A 21,234-nucleotide genomic window follows, 5' to 3' on the forward strand; every position below is an offset into this window, starting at 1 on the left:
TGATGGAGAGAATAGCTTCAGGGCCTGTGTTGTGTTTCCTAAAACAAGCTCACCGTTTCAGACTCACTTCAATAAGCCAGGCTGGTTTTCAGGAAATTCTGTTTCATAAAGGTGATTTAAACAAATCTGATCTAAGTTAGGATGGAAGCGTGTTCTCTCAGACCAGCCCGGTCCTGGTCAGACGAGTTTCTGCGCTAAATGTACCTTCAATTCCGGTTGAACCAGTGTTACAGTTAATCTGCCAGACTGACACACACACTGACACACACTCCCTGAAGCTTCCTCTCACTGCTGCACTGGGAACACTTTCCAGCACATGTCAAATCCGGTTCGCAGACATGTGACGTCTGTTACATTCAGACACGGGCTGTACCTGCGCCGCGTTTGCATACTTAGAAAGGGAGCTCACACCTTTGAGTGTCTGCACAGTACTGTGTGCGGTTTTTAAAGTACTTTACTATAATAAAGTTACTAATTATCATGTCTGAAGCTCTGTGAGTAGCTCTTTCTTAACCTTTTACTTCAGATTAGATTAGAGAAACATGCACCCAGACGTCCATCAAGATGGACAGACCTGATGGCATTTTACAGTGTGTTCACCATGTTTATTCTGATACATCGCTTCTAAAACAAAGCAACACAATCTAACTGTAGAGAAGCTCTGTTCCTACAAAATATTAATTATTTTATTTCATTTTCACTGCCACGCTGCTAAAAGCTCTTATTTGCTTTGTTTACGGCAGTAGTTTTGCTCATTTGTGTTTTATTTTTCTATTCTTTGTGTTGTTCACTTCAACTTTATTGCCATCCTACTAATATTCAGGTATGAAGTATCACAAAGAGCTTAGATGTTGGCCTCTCAGTCGCGGTACAACATACATGACATACATTATGCAAACAGGCCTGTGAGGTATCTTTACACAGGATGGGAACCAACAAGGTGCACAGCAGTTGCAATGAGTAGCTAAATCGATATGTGTAAAGACAAGCTTTCCACAAGCAGCCCTGCTTTTCTGAGCTCTCTGAAACACCCCTCCGTCTTGCGAATGCATACCTCGGACGATCAGACTGTCGGGACTGATTAACTCGGTTTGATAAATAGGTGCGACCCCTGAAGCCTTGGCTGGAAATGGGTTGCACCTGTGGCTCTGATGCAATCCGAGGGGTCAGTTTCTCGTCGAGTGGGAACTCTCCTGCTTGACACATATCCAATGTAAACAAGGCCCGCGGTCACGCCAGTCTCGTGCTGCCATCAAAACAAACAGGCCAGGGCCGAGTGTGGACACATGGCATACGTGGCTTAGTCCCCTCCATTGACAGCCTAATTCCCCCCTCGCCGCCTCATAAAGGGGTCTATTGACAGCCCTTCCTGAGCCCTGCTCACACATAAGTGACCCTCATTGTGAAAATATGTGTACCATCGTTTGGGGCAAGCTGCGGCCTATTGCCCTTCCCTTTAAAATAACAACATTTGGCTGAAACGGCATTTTACCCCTTTTCCTGTCATGATACTGTGACTCAGGGCTTTTTCACCATTTACAGTAGTTTGTAAACAAGGAAGTCGTGAACATTAATAATTGTGGCGTATTAACAGGTAAAATAACTGCGCGTCAGCCTGTTTCATATCCTTTATGTTAGATTCTCTTCTGTAGAAATATTACAATCTTGACTGTATTTGCGAAAAAACAAAAAAAAAAACAAGTGAGTCTATTGGTTATAATCCACAAACTTCCTTTTTCGTTTCAACACTGGTCCAAGTCAGGAGGGGAAAGCACTGCAGGAGGACCTGAAAATCTGATCCTCTCTTAATGTTTGACAAGGCCATCTAATCCCTTTTGTTCCACCCCAAGAGTCTATTTCAGAGACAGCTGAGCCCACTGTAACAGAAAACCAGTGACGCAAAGCAGGGCATTTAACGCTTCTTACACTTACTTATTGATGGATCTTTCTTTAAAAAAAACAACAAAAAAAACAACTTTTTGAGTAGGTGTGGTGGAGACCCCAGTGTGAGCTCAAGGACAGCTGTGGGAGGAAGCACAGGGAAGGGCGAGTAGCTCTCTATACTTTGGCAAATTAGTTTCAGAGGCAGATGTGATGATGTACATTTGATTATGTGCCAGTTTTACAAAGCAACTTGTTTCTTCTGTTTCTTCGTTTTAATGACAGCCTGTTTTCTGAGTAGTTTGGGTTGCTGAATTACAAGTTCTCTCACTAGACTAAGTCCTTGTCTCTGGTGTATTTCTACTCATCTACAATTGACTTGTGCAGTCATTAAAGTGTGTTTTTCTTCACTCAAACACTCTTCTCAGAGTCTTTCTGTCCAAACATCATGGTAAAATCCAACTCAAGCTGCATTTCCTGACATTGGAGCAAAAGCATTATGTCACTTTGTGATCACTGTATCTAAACAGTTAGTAATAGTTAGCTGTGGTGGACTCACGCTTATGTAACTACTCAAGATGACTGTTTTAATCTGACACCGGACTGTTAATTCAACAAAACGATTGTTGTAGTTTGAGCTCCTGAGCTGCATTACTCACCAGATTATTGACAGATTATTTTCTAGATTAGTTCTGTTATCTAAGAAAAAAATAATATTTCCAGGGATTGATAATCCAGGGTCACCGTCATTCAGGCAACAGACGTTCAGTGGGAGGGAGCTTCAGTCCATCACAACAAATTATGAAATGGGTTCTTTCATAATAAAACATCCTGTTTGACTTTGTATGCAGGAGATTACGCTGTATATGAAGTAAACTATAAAAACTACTGTATATTACACTATATAGTACATGTAGTAAATACTGCTATATATACACATGAACAACACACTGTATTGCAACAAAACTAATGAAAAACCCTTTAATATTAATTAGAATTACACTAAACTCTGCTTTGTTTCAGGATTACAGCATTACTTTTACTTCGTCTCTCAGTTTTGATATTAATGCCTTTAATTTAACTTCTGGACCAGGATTTGCTACCTTCACTTTGGTTAGACTCTCTAAATTATTTAAGGAAGCACTGCCACACAAAATTTGTCTATCTAATATTTAAGACAGTGTAAAAAGACATTACATAAGACGAGATAGTTGCTGTTGTGTTCAATCTTCTTACTCAGTTACATTTGTCAGCTAAGACTGCCCTTATAATTTATCTTTCTGCTGTTTTTGTCGCTTCCTCATAAGTCACTCAGCTGCAACACCCTTGCTGCTCTGCAGAAAGTGTGCATCTGTGTCATAATGGAAGATACGGACAGGTCAGACTCTAGTGAGAGGCGAGTCCAGCACATCTTACATAACAGTACTCTCCCAACCTGTATATTCTCCCTGTGCAGACCTGCAGGGGAAATTAATATTTTAATCTCTCTGACGGATTCAAAGAACAGTCCCCGCTCTCACAGGGCAGCGGATAAATAAGTCATGAGCCGGAGGTCTGTGTGACAACAGGGCTGTACAGACAGACACAACAAGCACACGGCGGGAGGAAGCACACAGCTCGGGGGTTTGGCAGTGACTTTCGAATGGGACGTGACTGACTGATGGCCTGCGAAGTTTGGAGATAAATATCTGAAAGCTGCACATTACCATGTTGAACAACCAGCTCCATTCAGATGCTTTGGTCAATATGCTCTGTTGACTTCTTGCACGCTGCTGAAATTGAATTTACTGACTGTGTAAGAGCATGGCAACACTGCTTCTCTTCAAGACATAAAAATTAGGTCACTCCCACTCCATCACTGAGAGCATGATCCAGACAGAGCTCGAATGGATCCAGGCGCCACCTTGTGGTCGGTCTGAACAATCGCAGCCGTGTGTGTGGTTTGAGATGCAGAGGCATCTGCTGCAGTTATGTTAACCTCACAAGAAACAGACTACTTAAGAATTTGTTCCAAAAAGTCTTCTTCAGTGTAAAAGTAAGGACGTTTTACAGTGGCTTTTATCTCATTCAAACTCAGGTTATATTACATCATATTAAAATCAAATGCACATCTGCAAAAACAACTAAATGAATTCATAGAGATATATCCTTAATGCAAGAAGAAGCAGGCTCCTCTGCATACTTTTCTGAGAACTATTTAATATGTGTTAAAATAGTTAAAATGCTTGGTTTCCTCTCTGTTACCACAATCATATTCTTCAATGTTAGATGATTTGTCCATGTCAATGCACAGCACTGTTAACAAGCACAATTCTTTGGTCGCTCATAAACATTGTTTTCTACATCCAGGTGTACGCTTTTCATCGACACAATTCTATCTTACAGTCCAAAAAAACACATATACTGCATCATGGGGAAAAAAAAAGAGTCAGAAAATCACAAATGAGAGAAAATCATAACATCCTCTTCCAGTGATGTCACAACTCTATCCAAATTAACTAGTAGGAGCGCGCCACCTTGATGAGCCATCATCTCCATCTGAGGTACGGTTAATGCAAGTGAATACAGTCCTGGGATGTGAAGTTACTTTTTTAAACCATCTACACAATGTTGTTTTTCCTTTAAAAGAAAGTGATTCCTCTGGATGACCTCAAGGGATTTAATAAGACAGCAATTGTAGCATGGTAACAACTAATAGTTAATAATAATAATAATAAAAAATAATAACTTATATGTGTAGGAATGAAAAACTCAGGACTGTACCATTATCCAATCATTCTACAGTAGTCTGTGTCAACATACTCTAGAAGACAAATGAATTAGTCTAAATTAGTCCTGTGTAAGCTATTTACAGTTAAATGTAAGTCTTGTCTCTTTACTTCTTGATGCGACAAACGTTTTGTTCAGTAACTGAACTGCGTCTCATTTCCACTTCAATGTAAAACCATTATTAGCATTATAGCACCCTTTCCACCTGGCATTAACATGCATCCTGACCATTTGTAGAAGTGTCCCGGGAGGACAGCAATCCAGTCGTGCAAACACTTCAAAAGGACACTTCAGATACATTAACAAGCTCTAAAATGAAATGTTGCACCGGCTCATGTAAAGAGCTACGAGTGTGGAAATAAAAGACCAGGCAGGATGCAGCTTGGAGGGCAAAGGGCAACACTTCAGGCGCAGCGTGCACAAGCACTTGCACCGTTTTGTTTTGGCTCCATATTCCAGTTCTCTGACTTTTACATGAAACGCCTACAAGGTTTAAGCTTTGAGGGTGTTTACATGTATCCACATCCATGTGAAAACTGTTGCCTTTTTCTTTCTGTAAAGTGTAAAGGGGGCTGCACTGCTCCCCGAAGATGGATGTGAAGACGGCCAAAACCTCTTTAAACTGAGAGTTCATTACAAAGCCAGTTCGCTGGAGTCAAAACATTACTGACAAATACTTACGAGCAGCACAGGAGACACATACTAGGTGAAAATGCTACAACTACCTAGCCTGCTATATCATACAGTGTGTCAACACAGCCCCGGATGTGATACGTGTTAATGCCAGGTAACATGAGGGACTATGATACATTATTGTCATCTGTTAGCGTTAGTGTGTGCAGTGTGGCAGTCAATAACTGATTCATAATATCAAATAATTCTACAAAAGTCCCACTTAAGTAAACGTTGGCAAAAAATGTCTTTTCCCACATTGCTTTTTTTCCTGGTATATATCTTTAAAAAAAAAAAGAAAAGACTGACCAGTTTTACCCTTTTGAGTTTTCCCAAATCAAACCAGCTCATAGCATATGGAACTGACGGAGAGTGTTTCTGTCCACTGATGTCAGGGGTGGCGTCTCTCCTACACTTCACATACTGAAGTCAGGCACTACAAGTCCTGTAGTGTGATGCGGAGAAGGAGGAGGAAGGGTGGGAGTCCAAAGTCTTCTGAGGAAAATCAATACGTATGCAGTTGGCACTCCCATTCCCATCTATATTCCTGAGTTAAATCCGTGCATACTAGTGGCGATGATGATGAGTGTGTCAGTAATCACAGAAATGGCTTGCGCTCACACCCACACAGTCTCTCCCAGGCAAATAGTTAGTTCATTGTTCATTGTCCCAGCTGGCCCTCTAGTAGTTGAGGAGACGCTCCCTTTCTGTACCAGCAAAGCGCTTGTTAGCAGCAAACACCTTTGCTTTGTTTGCAGAGGGACCTGTGAAAAAGAACAGATCAATCTCATTTAAAACAGCATTACATCTCATGTGCTTCACGTGTTTTCTTTTAAATGTGTGACACCACTGACCGATATAACTGAGCAGTACAGGGAGGAAGACGAGGCCGTGCGTGGCCCCCAGCAACACGATGGCCAAGTACATCCTAAAGTAGAAGACCTGGAAGATCTGGGACTTGGAAAGCGCCAGGATTAGGATGCCTCCGAACTTTGTCAACGTGATCCCACTGAAAACCTGAGGAAAGGAAATGGTGCCGTTAAATATGATCACATGTGATGATGACCAGATCACACCGATATCCACATTACATTTTACTTCCCCTCGTGTATTTGTCAGAGGTAAAATGAAACTTACAGAGCTGCCCATGTGAGCCAGCGCCTCCTCGGCCCGCTCCACTCTGTTCTTCTTCACGCTGATGGAAAAAGCTCGCACGATATGACTGCAGAACTCCACTGAGATGCCGCAGCTCTGCAACAGAGGGCAGGAAACAACTCATCAGCGAAACATGGAAATGCTGGAATAGTAGCCAACCGATTAAAGTTTGCTCCTGCTGCCTTGAAATGAATGTTTTATGGGTGAGATGAAGGGCAAGTTGTTCACAGTTGTAAAAAGACCTGAGTACCTGACGGTTTACAACATTTTATTCACCAAAATAAGTGCTGACATTGGGATACTGTGATACTCATAGAACAAAGTGCCTTAGGGTAAACAGCATGAGGGGTCAGGTGACCAGACTGTAAAGAAGCCTGAGGTTTAAAGGCACAATATGTGAAGTGCACCATCAATGTAGCAGCTGCCACTCTAAGACTGACTCACAAGTCTTTCAAAAGACTGAATTTAGAGACTGATGTATTTTATATCGGTAAAGATAGTAAACATAAGTGTAAACAAGCATTTACCAATTATGATTAGCTAATAAAAGTGTTTGGAATATTATCCCAGTGTTTCAAATGTGTAAATGTGTCTCAGGCTGCTTCTCACCATGACCAGGTTCACCAGGGACACAGCGTTGAGGCTGATGCTCCACAGCCACATGACGCCGAACATGTTGACCAGGATCATGGCGATGGTGGCGCTGACAAGCACAGCCGACCACAGCTCGAAGCCCAACAGCACCGTCGTCACCACAAATATGGACGCCAGAGACACGCTCAGGTTCAAAGCCGTGTCGTGCGCAATGGTGAGGTACTGCTCGTAAAACACATAGAAGACGCTGGAAAGGAGGAAAGTGTATTTCAGTGAAAAGTGCTTCAGAAGATTGCCAACCTTTGCCATATTTTGAAATGGACAGGAAAGGGAGGTCGTCTATACTTTGTACAGTGATTCACTTTCTATTCATGCTATATTAATGTTTTTTTCAGCCAAAGCTCAATTATCTGCTTCCTTATCCTGTCACGCATTTCAATGGAGACTTCTAAGCCAACTTATTCTAACGAACCACAGTTCTTGGAATATTTGTCCGACACTGGTGGTGGCGTGACTCTTGTGATGGGATACAGAGGACAGACAGATTTTTTTCAGTACTTCAGGTCAAACATCAGCTGTATCGCCATTTATGTGTTATTTGCTGTGTGCTTATCTATGACCTACTTTCCCTCCCAGTACCCTTGAACCTTGAGTTCAAGTATTTCCCCACAGAAAGCTTAATCAGAAAGCAGCGAGTGAAACTGAAATGATTGCCACAAAGACAAAAATGATTACACTATAATTTAAAGAGCACATGAAGCAAAGGTGAGAGCACTACATGCAACAACAGGACTCACCTGTAGGCAAAAACTTCATGGTTCATGGAATGAGTGATATTCTCAGCTAGGATTTGGGCCATTTTTAAAGCATCTATGAAGTCTTTGGAGTCTTTGAGCATGGTGTGGTAAGTCATGAAGTACGTGGCTCCAACCCCCGTGTTGTCGGGATAAAGGTCGACGGCTGTGGCGTAGGCTGCGTGACCGCTGGAGGAGCGTTAACGCATTGTGAGAGAGACAAAAGAGGGGAAAATTACCAACCACAATGAAACTGGTATACTCTGAAACTCTAGAACTCAAAAGAAACAGAAGTCAAAGGGAAAGTACTCAATAGCATGCCATGTGTTTTCAATAAAAAAGAACAATTCAGCAGAGCTATAAAATTACCCTTTTCCACACTTGACGTTAGGATTGTCTGACAGGAACATGGGCAGAAACCGCATGAAGTCGTCTCCCACCGGCCTCTGCTTCCCACTGGGAGTCATGGGCCGACAGTGGACACACGAGGTATTTACGACTGGAAAACAATATCGGGAACACATTCATCCAGTTAACCAACAGGAATGGAGAAATACACAAATTTGACAAGGTACTGTATATGAATGAATAAACAAGTTACCTTTTGAAGGGTTTGGCCCATAAAGTACCAGCGTAAAACAATGCTTGTTTTTATCAAAAATGTGTTTATTAAATGCTGAAGCAACATTGCTTTAGAAACCGTTTGGTGATTAGCATATTTTTCTTTAAATTGCATGTATTTTTAAAACAGATGCACTGAATTGCCCAACGCTAGCTATCATGTGGGAAGAATTTTACCCTTTGACCATTTCCTTCTTTCTCTTGTTATTTGCTTTCCACTTCCGTAAATAAGTGTCTCTTGCTGACACTCAGGTGGCTTCTAACTGTACAACAGTCATTTTATTAGCTAGTAATCTAATCTAATCTCATGTTTATTAGAACAGAATCTGTAGAAATACTATAATCATGTTAGTATGAAAAAAATAGATTATTTTGCTTAATACTTTTACAATAATAACTACATTATTTTTTTGTTTGGTATTGCCATTTTGCTGGATTAAGCCCTTTAACGTATTTGTTCCACTGTGTTTTGTGCATGAAAAGCTGGTAAAAATGTGGAACTCAGGTCAAACAGCAGCTTGGGACACCAGGACCATGAGGCAAGAGTTCAAAGCATGTTGACATTGGATAAAGATTTACCCGAGGCATTGCAGAAGGCTCCAGTGGTGTTGTAGTATCGACAGCATGTGGACTGAGGCTTCACCCAGTCAAAGTAGTCATCAAGCCAAGAGGATGGTGTGAATCCAATCGTTGTGCTGAGAGCAAAAGGAAAAGTGAAATTGAGTAGATCATATAATCAGAGGTTAGATGAGATAGACATTCTGCACTCCCATGTTTTCATGGTGTGGTGCCTGGGTGTTTTCAAACACGTTCTCAGATCATTCCTGTAGCTCATTCTTCGCTTTTATCCCCAATATTAAGTTAAATTTGTGCAATTAAACCGTCCGTGCTCCAGTCCGCTCATAGCTCAGACTTACTAGTTACTGATGAGTGAGGCGGCGTAGACCTGCTGGACTAGAGAGTTGTTGTTGCAGCCCACTCCTCCACACACAGCATTCTGGCCCTCTGGACTGCTGTAGTTCAGACCATCCTTTACCACGAAGTACACAGGAGCTCCAGTGTGGAGATACTCGGTCAAGTTCTTAAAGTAGTCCAACATGTACGAGTCCTAGATGCAGAGACAGATCGTCACAGGAATGCAAGCCAAGACTACTATGCATGTTGTCTGGGGGAAAAGTGTTGCACAAATAAACAAGCTAACACGATGACACGATTATTTGTGGGAATTCAAATAATCAAAAAGCATGACATGCAATTGATTTAGCTTCATGGATGACTGACAGAAGCTGTAAACCCCCCTGCAAAATAAATTCACTGATAACTGTTCTGATCACTGCTGCTAAAGCATAGTCAAATAGTCAAAGTCAAAGTCATAGTCAAAGCAAAACCGTTCAGCTTTGCCCATATCTATTAAATAGATCAATCAGCATCCACTATCCTTGAGCACACAGTTATGATAAAAAGTGCAGACTTACATCGGGCATGGAGAGTTTCTGGTCCAGTCCAATCTCTACCTTATTCACCACAGCAATACTGAAGGACAGCATTCCCACAAACACGGCCACCTAAACAAAGACAGATAACAAGAAAGCCCACACAGTCATAATACAGTCAACAATCACTGCATTCTACTCGGTGAAAAATGTGAGTCTAGCTAAATCCATCAGCGCGTTAGAATAAAACATGACAGAGGGAGTTGTCCAAGTGAAAACTCTAGAAATGGATGTGTGTGGCTGGCAGAGTGTCCCTGAGGTACTTACTATGATCGGTCTCACCCACTCTTTGAGGATGAATGGAGCGTAGACTTTCTTGAAAAAACGGAAGAGGAAGCTGTCCGTCTTGGTTTCCTGACCTTCTGGCAGCTTCACACAGCAAATAATGTCGAGTCGATTCCCCTTTTAAACACAACGGACAAGACAGCATTTGAATAAGTGCAACCAGTGGTGAACTGTACTTTTACTCAAGTACTGGAATGACAATATTGATGTACTGATGTACTACCACATTTCAGAGGTAAAATATGTCCTTTGTACTCCACTACATTCATCCGACAGCTGTACAGGCTACTTTTACATGAAAGACTTATGAATTGCTTCTTAACTACTACACATTATTAAAGATTAAACAAGCGTTTCCACGTTTTTCCTTGTGAGCTCTTATGTGAAATAGTCTAGTTGGGTCCTCTTGAGATGTTTCAGATGTCTATGACTTCTTAGCAGTTCCACCAAAGAGTTAAAAGAGTTTAAATGAGCTCCATTTCAAACAGCTACAACATCAAAATGCTACAATGACGCATCTGTTTTAAGAATCTAGTAATGTCATGAATCATCTCAGTCCAAGGGGCAAAACATGTACTTTAACTATGATACTTTCAGTAGGTTTTGCTGATAATACTTACATACTTTTACTCACACAGGATTTTGAATAAAGGACTCTTACTTGTAAATGGAGTGACACAGTGCTGTATCAGTCTTTTCCTTAAGGAAAGGATCTGAATAGTTCTTCCTTTAGTGGGTGTAACTAAGTCTGTGACTCATTTGAAGGTTGAATTACTTGGAACAATGCTTCAGTCATGTGTCACTCTTGTGGCCCAAGAGCAAGTTTTCACTGCACTGGCTAACTACAATGCTTTACAAACAATCAAACAGAGAAGCCAAGCCATTTAATAGATTAAATTAGCTCATACATGATTGGTAGGATAAAATATATATCTGTACAACAATAAATTGTGGCTGTTAAACCTGTAGGAAATCCTTTTCATGAAACCTCACAATCAGCCATCTCTATTTCCTTCAGTGTCATCAGTTATGTTACCGCCGTTTCCCTCAGTCTCACCTCCTGTCTTCTGGCGTCCAGACCGAGCAAGCTGACAAAGCAGCTGATCTGCAACAGGAAATCAATAAAAACAGCCAAGCCAGCAAACAGAGAGAATGTCCTCACTGCAGGCATGGTGGACAGGGCTCCTACAGAAGACAAAGTCAACAATTTTATCAGCATGTGAATAGCAAGGAAACTGTGACACTTTCTGTAGCAACTGTGTCAATCCTATCCCAAAGGCAATGTTCTTACAGGTCTTCCTGTAAAATTCCACACTTACACTTTAATTTACATTGTCTGTGCAAATTTAGGGTGTATTAAAGTGTGATCTATTTTACCCAGGAAGAAGGCTACTGTCTCGGAGAAGGAGGAGAGGAACATGCTTGGGGCTACGTCTCCAAGAATACGACCAATCTGCTGGTGAAGTTCCTCGTGGGGCATCCGCTCATCCCTCTGTTGAGAAATACAAATGGAAATCACTTTTAGCAGGTTTAACACGTTTTATTGGCAGCAGGCAAAGAAAAAGGTATTCTAATTGATCTAATTCTAATTATAGACTGAGAGAAAGGCTGTTACCTGATATGTCTGTACTATAATAAAGATGTTGTCTACTCCAACAGCCAGCACCAGGAAGGGAATGACTTCAATCACAATGAGGGTGAGGGGGATACCAAAATAACTGAAGATCCCCAGTGAGGAGGACACAGAGCTGAGCACAATCAGGATACCTGCTATACCCAGAGAAATCTTTGAGTCCACCTGCACGGGCAAAAAAGATAAGAGGATCAGTCATGTTCTTCCCTATAGCTGCATTTTGCACTTACGTGGCACAAACCTGTAAAGCACGCTGCACTAGTTTTGTTGAATTTGACAAGTTCTTACATCACAGCCAGGAACATGCTGTAATGTGTAAAACTATTTCAGATATGGATTATGTTTTTGCTATGACCTAAAAAACAAAAAAGACACACAGTACTCATTGACTTACCAGCACTCTCCTGAAGCTGTGGATGTGACCCAGGGCCAGGGAGATGTAGATGAACATAATGGCATAGCTGATTACTATGGTGCTGATGTCACTGTTGCTCTCTCTGTCTATTTCATCTTCAATACTCCTCTCTGCACTAAAGGCAATGGTCAGGTTGGGGTGTTTGAAGTTCTTCATGAATGTGATGAACCTGAAAGGCACACATATGCACAAAAACACAATAAGTACGCGCAAAGAGAAAATTAACAGTAACTTTTGCTGGCTAAAAAGAGTTCCCTCTGATAGATTTCAGAAACAGATTGCTCACTCTTTCTCCCATGCCCGAGCTTTTCCCAGCCAGACGGAGTCGTTCAAGTAGTTGTTGAGTGGAAAGGTGATCACTAGAGCAGTGGCATTGTTGTAGTTGGTTCCTATAAAAGGGAGAGAAGAAAAAGATACTTTACCATAAAAGTGTGGCCTTTACATAAACAATCCTGTCATCAACCACAATAATAAAGATTACTGAACTGGCAGTTAACAACATTTCTTTTCGTGGAGAGACAACAGCAGGACAGATGAAATTTCCCAGAAAACCATGGCTGCCATGAGTAGAACGATTGCATGCAAGGATGCATCTTCAATAGAGGGCGTTGCACAATGCACAATTGAAGTAAACAGTTTTAGCACAATGGAAGGCATCGATAACCTGCAAGCTCTTGTTCTGTTGTTAAGCACTGACCAACTATTAATGATAAGAACAATTAGAAGTCATGACATGCAAAAAGCAATGGCCTTCTGTGTCCTCTTTCCAACCTGCAGAACATGAAGACCAACTGATGTCATCACAGTCTGCACTTCAGGTCAAGGAAAGCCTGCTATTTTTTGGTTCCAGCTGGTTCCAGCTTGTTTGGGTTCTGATGCAATGTATTTTTTGGTGAAAATGCTCTGAATGGTTCAATGTGTGACACACAAACCACTGTTGGTAGAAAAGGGGTATTAGATAATTGGTCCTGGTTGGTTGCTATGGCAGCTCCCATGATAGAGGAAGAGGTGGACATTTCAAACAGCTCACTTGTAACCTGACCACTGCACTAAAGTAATTATATTGTATATGACTGATAAAACTTTGGTTCAACATTGTGATGTATCACAGGAGAAGAAGTTCAGTGACCATAAGAGATTTTTTTTTTTCCTTTGTGCAATGATCTAGAGAGAGGTTGTAAACAGATTATGGAACTGGTTTAAATGGAAAAACCACCACAGTTTTCTGCTTCTCTGGCCACTGAAAGTGCTTATCAGGCTCACCATCGTAACCTCCCATGGCCAACCAAGGGAAGACGGGGCCACCAAAGGTGCCCAAACAGGGGTCATGGAGGAGAGTGGTGTCATTGAGGGATGCTGGTGCACTGTGGAAGAAAAGACCAGAGAAAAATCACTGTCATTAGTACATTAACCCATTCATCAGTGTAAGTCTTAACAGTAATTGACCTATGTGTGTGAAGTTAAGAAAAACAAATAAAAAAACAGCTGCATGACAACAGATGAGGAAGTATAACTGTACTATTTTAAGAAGACACTTTCCCCCACAACAGTTCTCAGAAAATGCAAGTGTCAGCATCTAGGGAAAATATGTTCTTGTGAGCTGCAGGTATTAGATTTCAATGCTGGTATATTTTTCAGGTTCTAAAACTTTTTACTACAATAAAGCTTCCTAGACCATGGCAGATTTCTGCTATCAATTAAGACAACTTCATAAGGAAGGGCCAAATTTAAGTCCATATGAGCTCCAGATAGTGGTTGACATTTGAGGAAAAAAAAAAACCCTAACCAGCTTCACAAAAAAAAATAAAGAAATCACCTGACACAGTAGAGGAAGTGGCTGTGATAGTCAGCATAGACAAAGAAGTCGTCTCCTATGCTGTGATCCAGCACCTCGTGGCTGTTCTGGAAGTAGTTAAGGACACTCAAGATGGTACAATTGTCATTATACGGGGCCAGCGGAGCCAAGCAGAGTTCCTTCAGGGTGACGTTTTGGCCTTCGTATGTGGCTACAAGGCTTTCGATGTCAAGCTGCAGATCCAGCACCTGGTTGGTTAAAGTAAGAAAAAATGTAGAAAAAGAAAGGAGAACCAACACAGCTGCTTTTCACATGCAAAGTTTCTATCTAGTCTTGTTGCATAAATGATACGTTTCATTGCCAAATACACACTAGCTCTAATGACAAAGTACTTCTTATAATACTTCTCCCATTAACCCACCTGGTGCAAGATGTCTTTGTCCAGGATGGCTCCAAATGGGACATCTGATCCTCCAAAGTATGGAGAGTAGATGAAAGTGCTGTTAAGTGGAGTGGTTATAATGAGCTGCACAGTTCTAAAGAAGGGTCCGAAGTGGCTATCAAAATAGTCCTTGTCTTGTCGAGCCTGGCTTGTGGGAGCTGACCACAGCTCAACAGGGTCTGTGGTGATGCGCATATAGACCAGGCCCCCGGAGGAGGCGACCACCAGTATCAGGCTGCCAAATATGACCACAGAGGGATGCTGCACACAGAAGGAACCCCAGGAGCTGAAGAGGGTCCGCAGAGAATTCTCGAAGCGTTCGCCCAGTGTTTCACAGCAAGATGCATTTACTAAGAGGAGAGAACAAATAGGAGTTAGTTAAGTCATGCAGCAATGCTACAATGTTGTTACATCTTAAGAGATGTGCAATGGCCCATAGAATACAGAAAGAAGACAAACAATTTGATTTGTTACTATGGGTTAAAATACCTTGGTCAGGATTATCACTGTTGAGAGAAAGTGGGTTATTGCTGTCCAATATGGGGCCATACTCAGACATGATGGTTCGTTTCCTGTGTGCACAAAGAACCACACAAGTCAAATCGATATCACCTTCTAAAACAAGCATCAGAGCCCAGATTTTCTTTCACAGTGGGTGAGGGTTTGCACGTATAACACACAAATCCTTGCAGAATACGCCACAAACAGTCCTTTACCTGTAACACCAAGCTCCCAGTACAGCTCCAACAAAGACAAGCAGGAAGGCCATGTAAGAGATCCACATGATGACAGTCATGGCATCCATGCCGAGGATTGTCCAGGGAGGGGGGAGAGGAGGAGGCACAGGTTTGGGGCCACATGCTAGTGTGCAGTCCTGACAGGAGCAGGGACCTGAACCGTCCTCCAGGCCCTCAGTACAGCCATATGTCTTGTTGTTCATGGGAGTGTAACCAGACACCGGGACATCTAGAATACCATAACACAGCATGGTGCATTTATCACACAAAGAGCAACAGATGTAGCACAGGTAAACATTTATTTAACTTGCACAAAGAAAGCAGTAGGGATATCTTTCTGCAGAAGGGCCATGACCTAATATGCAAAAGTGCTACAAGATGATTTACCTGAGAATGTTGGGATGATAGGAAAGGGAGTCTGTCCATTGTTAATATCAAACATATACTGGATCCAGTTAGTGGCATTGCAGTCCTTTGCATCCTTCCCACAAAGCAGCGATAAGGCCTTCACGTTGCTGGATGGTGCCTGGACATCCTTACAGGCATTGTACATGGCTGAAAAAGACAATTTGATTATTTTTAGGGAAAAATACATTTTCATTCCGTGAAACTGTCCATTCCCTATTTTATTGTCCAACAAGTATAACAGTTATGACTATTAGTCACAGAGAGAATTGCACAACTGAGAGAATGACTGCATGTTTAAGTAGGGAAGTGATGAGATTTACTCAGCAGAGTGACATGTTCTGAAAATAAGGAGGGTGACGCAATTTTTCATGATTAAATCAACATGTGGCTGTGAACTCACCATTTGAAAATGTCTGTCCAATATAGTACTGCACTTCTATAACATTGGGCCCATTGACCTTGGTGGCATTCATGAACTGACTCTGGTGGGGGCTGCATGTCAGCTCACAGAAGAGGTTCATCAGATTGAAGAAACAGGCAGGACACCTGTGCACAGACATTGTGAGTGTAAGAATAAAATTTAAAAAAGGCATGACTTAATAACTTAGAGAATAATAAAAAAAAGTTTACAAGTGTATAACAGTTGCATGGAAAAAACAAGGCAATAACAAATGCAGCAAAGTGAATAAAATCCACTAAGATAAGAAAACATGCCAACCTCATCAAATCATAGTCACCTGGCCTATGAGCCAGCCCATCTCTAAGCTTTTATTTGGAACATGGAAAGGCAAGGCTTCCATGTTAGAGCAACAACATACAACATTTGAGCAGCACATATACTGACAGATTTAAAAAGGACACACAGGTTACTCTTTGTGCTCAGAAATTCAGAAGGGGATTGATAATGCCCTTCCAAGCATGTCATGTGCTCCATTAGTTAATGCTATCACTGTGACACATACCGGGACAGGAACTGAAGGGGCAGCTGAAGACTCCCTTTAAGAGTGCGCAACTGGTGGACATCACAGCAGAGGCTTCGGTTTCCATAGTCATATCCAGGACAAAGCTCCTGCATACAAACACAAACGGGATGACGTCACTTTGATAGAATTTTTCCACAGTGCAAAATAAAGCACCGCTGGAAAGCAGAAGTATGCAACAAAAGTTTAGTTTGAGCATCAAATGTCAGCAATAACAGGACAAAAGCAAAAGACACTGTAAGTACCGTGAGAAGGTCATAACCCTCAGACTGTAGCGGGAGTGGAGGACCAGTGTAGTTACAGTTGTAGTTTTTTCCGGGCACCTTTTCGGACTCCCCACACTCACCATGCCACACACAGTGCTGGGCCTCAACCTACGGAAAGACAACAGAACACAGATCATTTGCACAGTGTCTTCATGGAGCAAATTCATTTGGCCGTTCTGTTTCAGAGTGCTAAAGAATATTTCCTTTTTCTGCAGAGTCTGTTGACTCTTGTATATCTATTTACTCATAGAAACCTATTGCTATTTTATCTTAGCAAGGTCTTAGCAACAAATCAAAGACAGCCCAAAACACACTGAGTTCCGCTAAAGTCAACCATGTGACTTCACCATTTTGAACTGAGGTTTAAGCTGTATCTTTTTACCTTGAGGTTTTATATTTGCCAGGTTTAACCTGTGGACATGTTTCATATCCCGTGTTTCGAGTATCTCGAACTTTGCACGTCTGGAAATAACAATTTCACTTCTGCAAGAACAGCCCTGAATTTGAAGACTAAGTCTTGTCATACTGACAGTCAGTTTAGTCACATTGTGCAATTTTATCTTGACTAACTGATATTCAACATCAGAAAAGGCAGCCAGAAAAAGAACTGTCGTCATATTTCTGTGGAAACATAACATTCAGCCACTGTTGTTATAGCTACAACCAAGATCAACTCAGGACTTGAAACACTTGCTTTAAACCTGATATGTTAGAGAAAATACAATAACAAAGTTACCATGGTTTAAAAATGTTGAGTAAATTTTTTTGCTATTTGTAGCTTCTGCTGCCAAAGTTTTTCGTCATCTGTCTATTCAGCATCAGAGCTCTCACGGGTTCTTTGTTGGAGGCTTGACTTAGGGAAGTTAATTCACTTACTCGACAGACTGTTTTATGAGTGCGCCCAGTGTTCACTCTGTCCTACTTGTGGGATTGAGTTCAAGGGCTGCCTTCGAATGTCATTATTTTCTCAGTTGGCGTTTTATGTAGCTGAAGACTAGGCCAGTGCTACTATGTTCATGGTCCACTTCAGAAGACTCTGAACTAGTTGTAAGAGCCCTATTTGTATTGAGTGAGAACCAGAACACTGCAATGTTTTCTTGAGCAGTTCATAAATAAAACAGAAACCTGATGCACGACCCCCCCGCCTTTCTACTATAACAATATATAATATAATATAACAATCATTATTTTTACTCATCCTACATCCTTCCTGTTTTACCAACAGGCTGTTATCTTATCTTGACATGGTAATGATTGATCAGATCCCTATCAAACATTTTAGCATAGGTTTGATGTAGTTCCATGCATTGCACTGGACTGACCTAATTACCTCCATACTACCCATCTGATTAAATCAAGCCAAACGGATGGATCAGGGAGGTAAAGGTTTTTTCTAGTTTGTTTTGAAATGGCATCTTCACAAGAAATAGTAATGACCGGATTGACATAATAAATGGTGTCCTTATGGAAGAGTAGCATTCTCACAAGATAGATTTGTAACTAATATGGAAAAGGTGGATCTTGTATAGTAGACTTTTATCGCCATCATTCGTTTAATATCAGTCTTTTTGCAATTATATATCATCTAAGTATAGCTCAATAATTTAGTTGTCTTTTCTGTTGTAATTTCTATGTAATTACTTCATTACGTATTATTTATTGTTACTATTTCAGTTCTTATTCTCATCCCTTAATACAGCTGTCTAATCAGTCAAGCAATTACGACATTACATGTACACTTAATGAGAAGAAAGAAAACACAAAGAGAATTTCACACGTACAAAAAGATAATCACCTACATTTTCAAACAGCGATGATCAAACTAATTTTGCGTTAGCTAGCTATTTAGCTAGCTTACAACCCATGTAACGTCTAAACAACTTGCTAACATTAAAGACTCGGTATTTTTCATTGCAGCTTTGTGAGCAACATTTACTGGAAGAAATTTATGTAAGCTTTATTTTGATATCTAGGTGAAATAGGGTGGTGTTGTCGATCTGTCACGACGTGACTGAAGGAAACTTCTTTCGACACCGGCTCCGAGTCCAGGATACAACCTGCATCAACAGGATCCGTAAGGAATGTCAAAGCTAACGTCTTCTATCATCCATTTTCTGTTTTTGCTAATGTTACGAGGCTGGTGCACTTTCAACGTAACAACAACACGATCTTCTATGTTTGCGCCACTATTAAGCCAACGACTGGCTGACGCTGTTTTTACCAGGGATAAAGAGCCGAAACCCTTAGCGGCTAAACGGAGCGGAATATTAGTTTCGCTAACCGCCTCAGATAAACATCACACTAGCAACAGCAGACCAAGCTGAGTCATGTTTTAGTCACGAGAACACGAACGTTTAGTTTGACTTACCCATCGAAAATGTCCCTCTGACAGGAGTATAATAAAGAAAAGTGTACACAAAATGCTTCTCCTCGGTAAGACTCCCATGCCTCTTATTAACGAGATCGAATCGAAGTGACAGTCCAGTTAAAGTTTCGCATATCTTGTTGACGGTTTCTTCTTCTTCGGATTATTTGTTTTGGGCGGAGACAAATTGTTCTCTCGGTGCTGCCACCAAACGGCGCTGAGGACGCACTACACCTAAACGCCATAACTACAATAGTCTACCCTTTGTAATTCATAGGCCCTGAAAACGTATTTTATCAATAGTATGGGCGATGGACTCGTTAGTTTAGTGTTTTTGACAGCATTCTAACATAATTATAAAATACATCACATCAGAATTTTTCAGTGATACAACTATAAGGTCCTGGTGTTTACACAGTCCATCAACCCCTATCGAACCGAGGAGGACCACCAATGTCTGACGTTAAGAAACAGTAAAAAAAGTAGGGACAAAAAGCTAGAATTTTTAAATCACATGAAAAAAAAACCCTTGAGGTTTGAGTCAGACAATCTAAGAGACCTAATGGGCACATATGTCTTAACCATGTCGGACAGGTAAGACGGAGCAAAGCTATTTAGTGATTTAAAAACCAGTAACAGAATTTTAAAATGAATTCTGCGGCAGACAGGTGACCAATGTAAAGACTTTAAGATAGGAGTAATGTGGGCTGTATCTTTGGCTTTTGTCAGAACACATGCTGCTGCGTTCTGCATGAGCTGTAAATGACCAATAGGCAGCATCAGACAGAAGAGCATTACAGCAGTCCAGCCTGCTGGAGATAAAAGCATGTATGAACATTTCTGTTCATACATGACAGAAACAGTCTGACTTTGGCAATATTCCTTATTCTTTATGATAGAAGGACACTTTGTCACATTTGTGTCAGTCTCAATGATAACACTAGGGTTTCTGACTCGTTCCTTGGTGTTTAGAGTAAGTAGATAAATAACAAGGATAACAGGGATCTCAGTTTTGTCTTGATTTAGCTGTGATATGTGCTATTAAGCTGTTGATAGAACTGTAGTCAATTGATCAAAGTATTCAAGTCCAAGTCTGTCCAGCAGAATATTTTGATCTATAGTATTAAATGCAGCACGGAGTTCTAACAGGACCAGCACAGACAGCTTTTTCTCATCACTGTTCACTCTGTGGTCATTCACAACTTTAACTGGAGCTGTTTCTGGACTGTGCTGGGCCCTGAAACCAGACTAGAATCTTTCAAACACGCTGCTGTCACAGAGTAAATCATTCAGCGGTTTATGAACAATTTCTTCTAAAATCTTACTAAGAAAAGGCAGGTTGGAGATTGTTCTGCCTTTTTGTCTGTTTTTCAGCAGTGGTTTGATCAGAGACATTTTAAAAAGCTGCAGGAAAGGTGCCTGTGAACAGTGTGTGAATAATGATTGTTAAAACTTCCTCTGTCAAACAGCTAAAAAACTATTTTAAAAAGTAGTGGGAATGGGATCAAGAGCCCAGGTAGAGGACTTTAACTTCCTTGATAACTTCAGTGTCCACTGCTGTAAAACAATGCATGATGCATTTAGATTTGCTCTGTTGTTCATTCCTCTTTCCTTTTCTGAGTAATGTTTATTCTGATGGCTGCGATCTTTTCTCTAAAATATGCAGAAAGCTTGTTGCATTTTTTAGCCTTTGCCTTGAACGCATGCATATTTGACTTTTCTTTAAAGATTTAAGTTTGCTGACCAGGCTCTGGTCATACGACTATGAACTTCCGCCACCTTCTTGAAATAATAGGAATATTGTTTGTGTGGCTTTAATGTGAATATTTATGGGAAGATATCACAAGATTAATTGGAAAAAGATGTAAAAATAGGCTAAAAGAAATATTTGTGATTAATTTTTAACTAGTAACAAATCTAAATATGCAA

General features: G+C 41.0%; 1 protein-coding gene across 1 annotated transcript; it reads right to left on the minus strand.

Annotated features, from left to right (window-relative positions):
- Window positions 1–3,570: 3,570 nt before the first annotated feature.
- Window positions 3,571–19,442, minus strand: npc1 (Niemann-Pick disease, type C1). Its single transcript, XM_041949801.1, has 25 exons — window positions 19,309–19,442; window positions 16,920–17,048; window positions 16,657–16,763; window positions 16,095–16,240; window positions 15,674–15,841; window positions 15,266–15,515; window positions 15,039–15,121; window positions 14,529–14,899; window positions 14,129–14,355; window positions 13,576–13,676; window positions 12,599–12,701; window positions 12,292–12,481; window positions 11,880–12,062; window positions 11,642–11,756; window positions 11,322–11,449; window positions 10,247–10,381; window positions 9,962–10,051; window positions 9,404–9,594; window positions 9,066–9,181; window positions 8,235–8,364; window positions 7,869–8,054; window positions 7,087–7,318; window positions 6,460–6,573; window positions 6,177–6,339; window positions 3,571–6,086 (listed from the first exon to the last, which is right to left on the minus strand). The coding sequence occupies exons 1-25, from the start codon at window positions 19,384–19,386 to the stop codon at window positions 6,004–6,006; spliced, it is 3,819 nt and encodes a 1,272-aa protein (XP_041805735.1). The 5' UTR covers window positions 19,387–19,442; the 3' UTR covers window positions 3,571–6,003.
- Between the last annotated feature and the right edge of the window lie 1,792 nt (window positions 19,443–21,234).

The sequence above is a fragment of the Chelmon rostratus genome, chromosome 12 (genome assembly GCF_017976325.1).
Source record: "Chelmon rostratus isolate fCheRos1 chromosome 12, fCheRos1.pri, whole genome shotgun sequence".
Classification (NCBI taxonomy): Eukaryota; Metazoa; Chordata; class Actinopteri; order Chaetodontiformes; family Chaetodontidae; genus Chelmon; species Chelmon rostratus.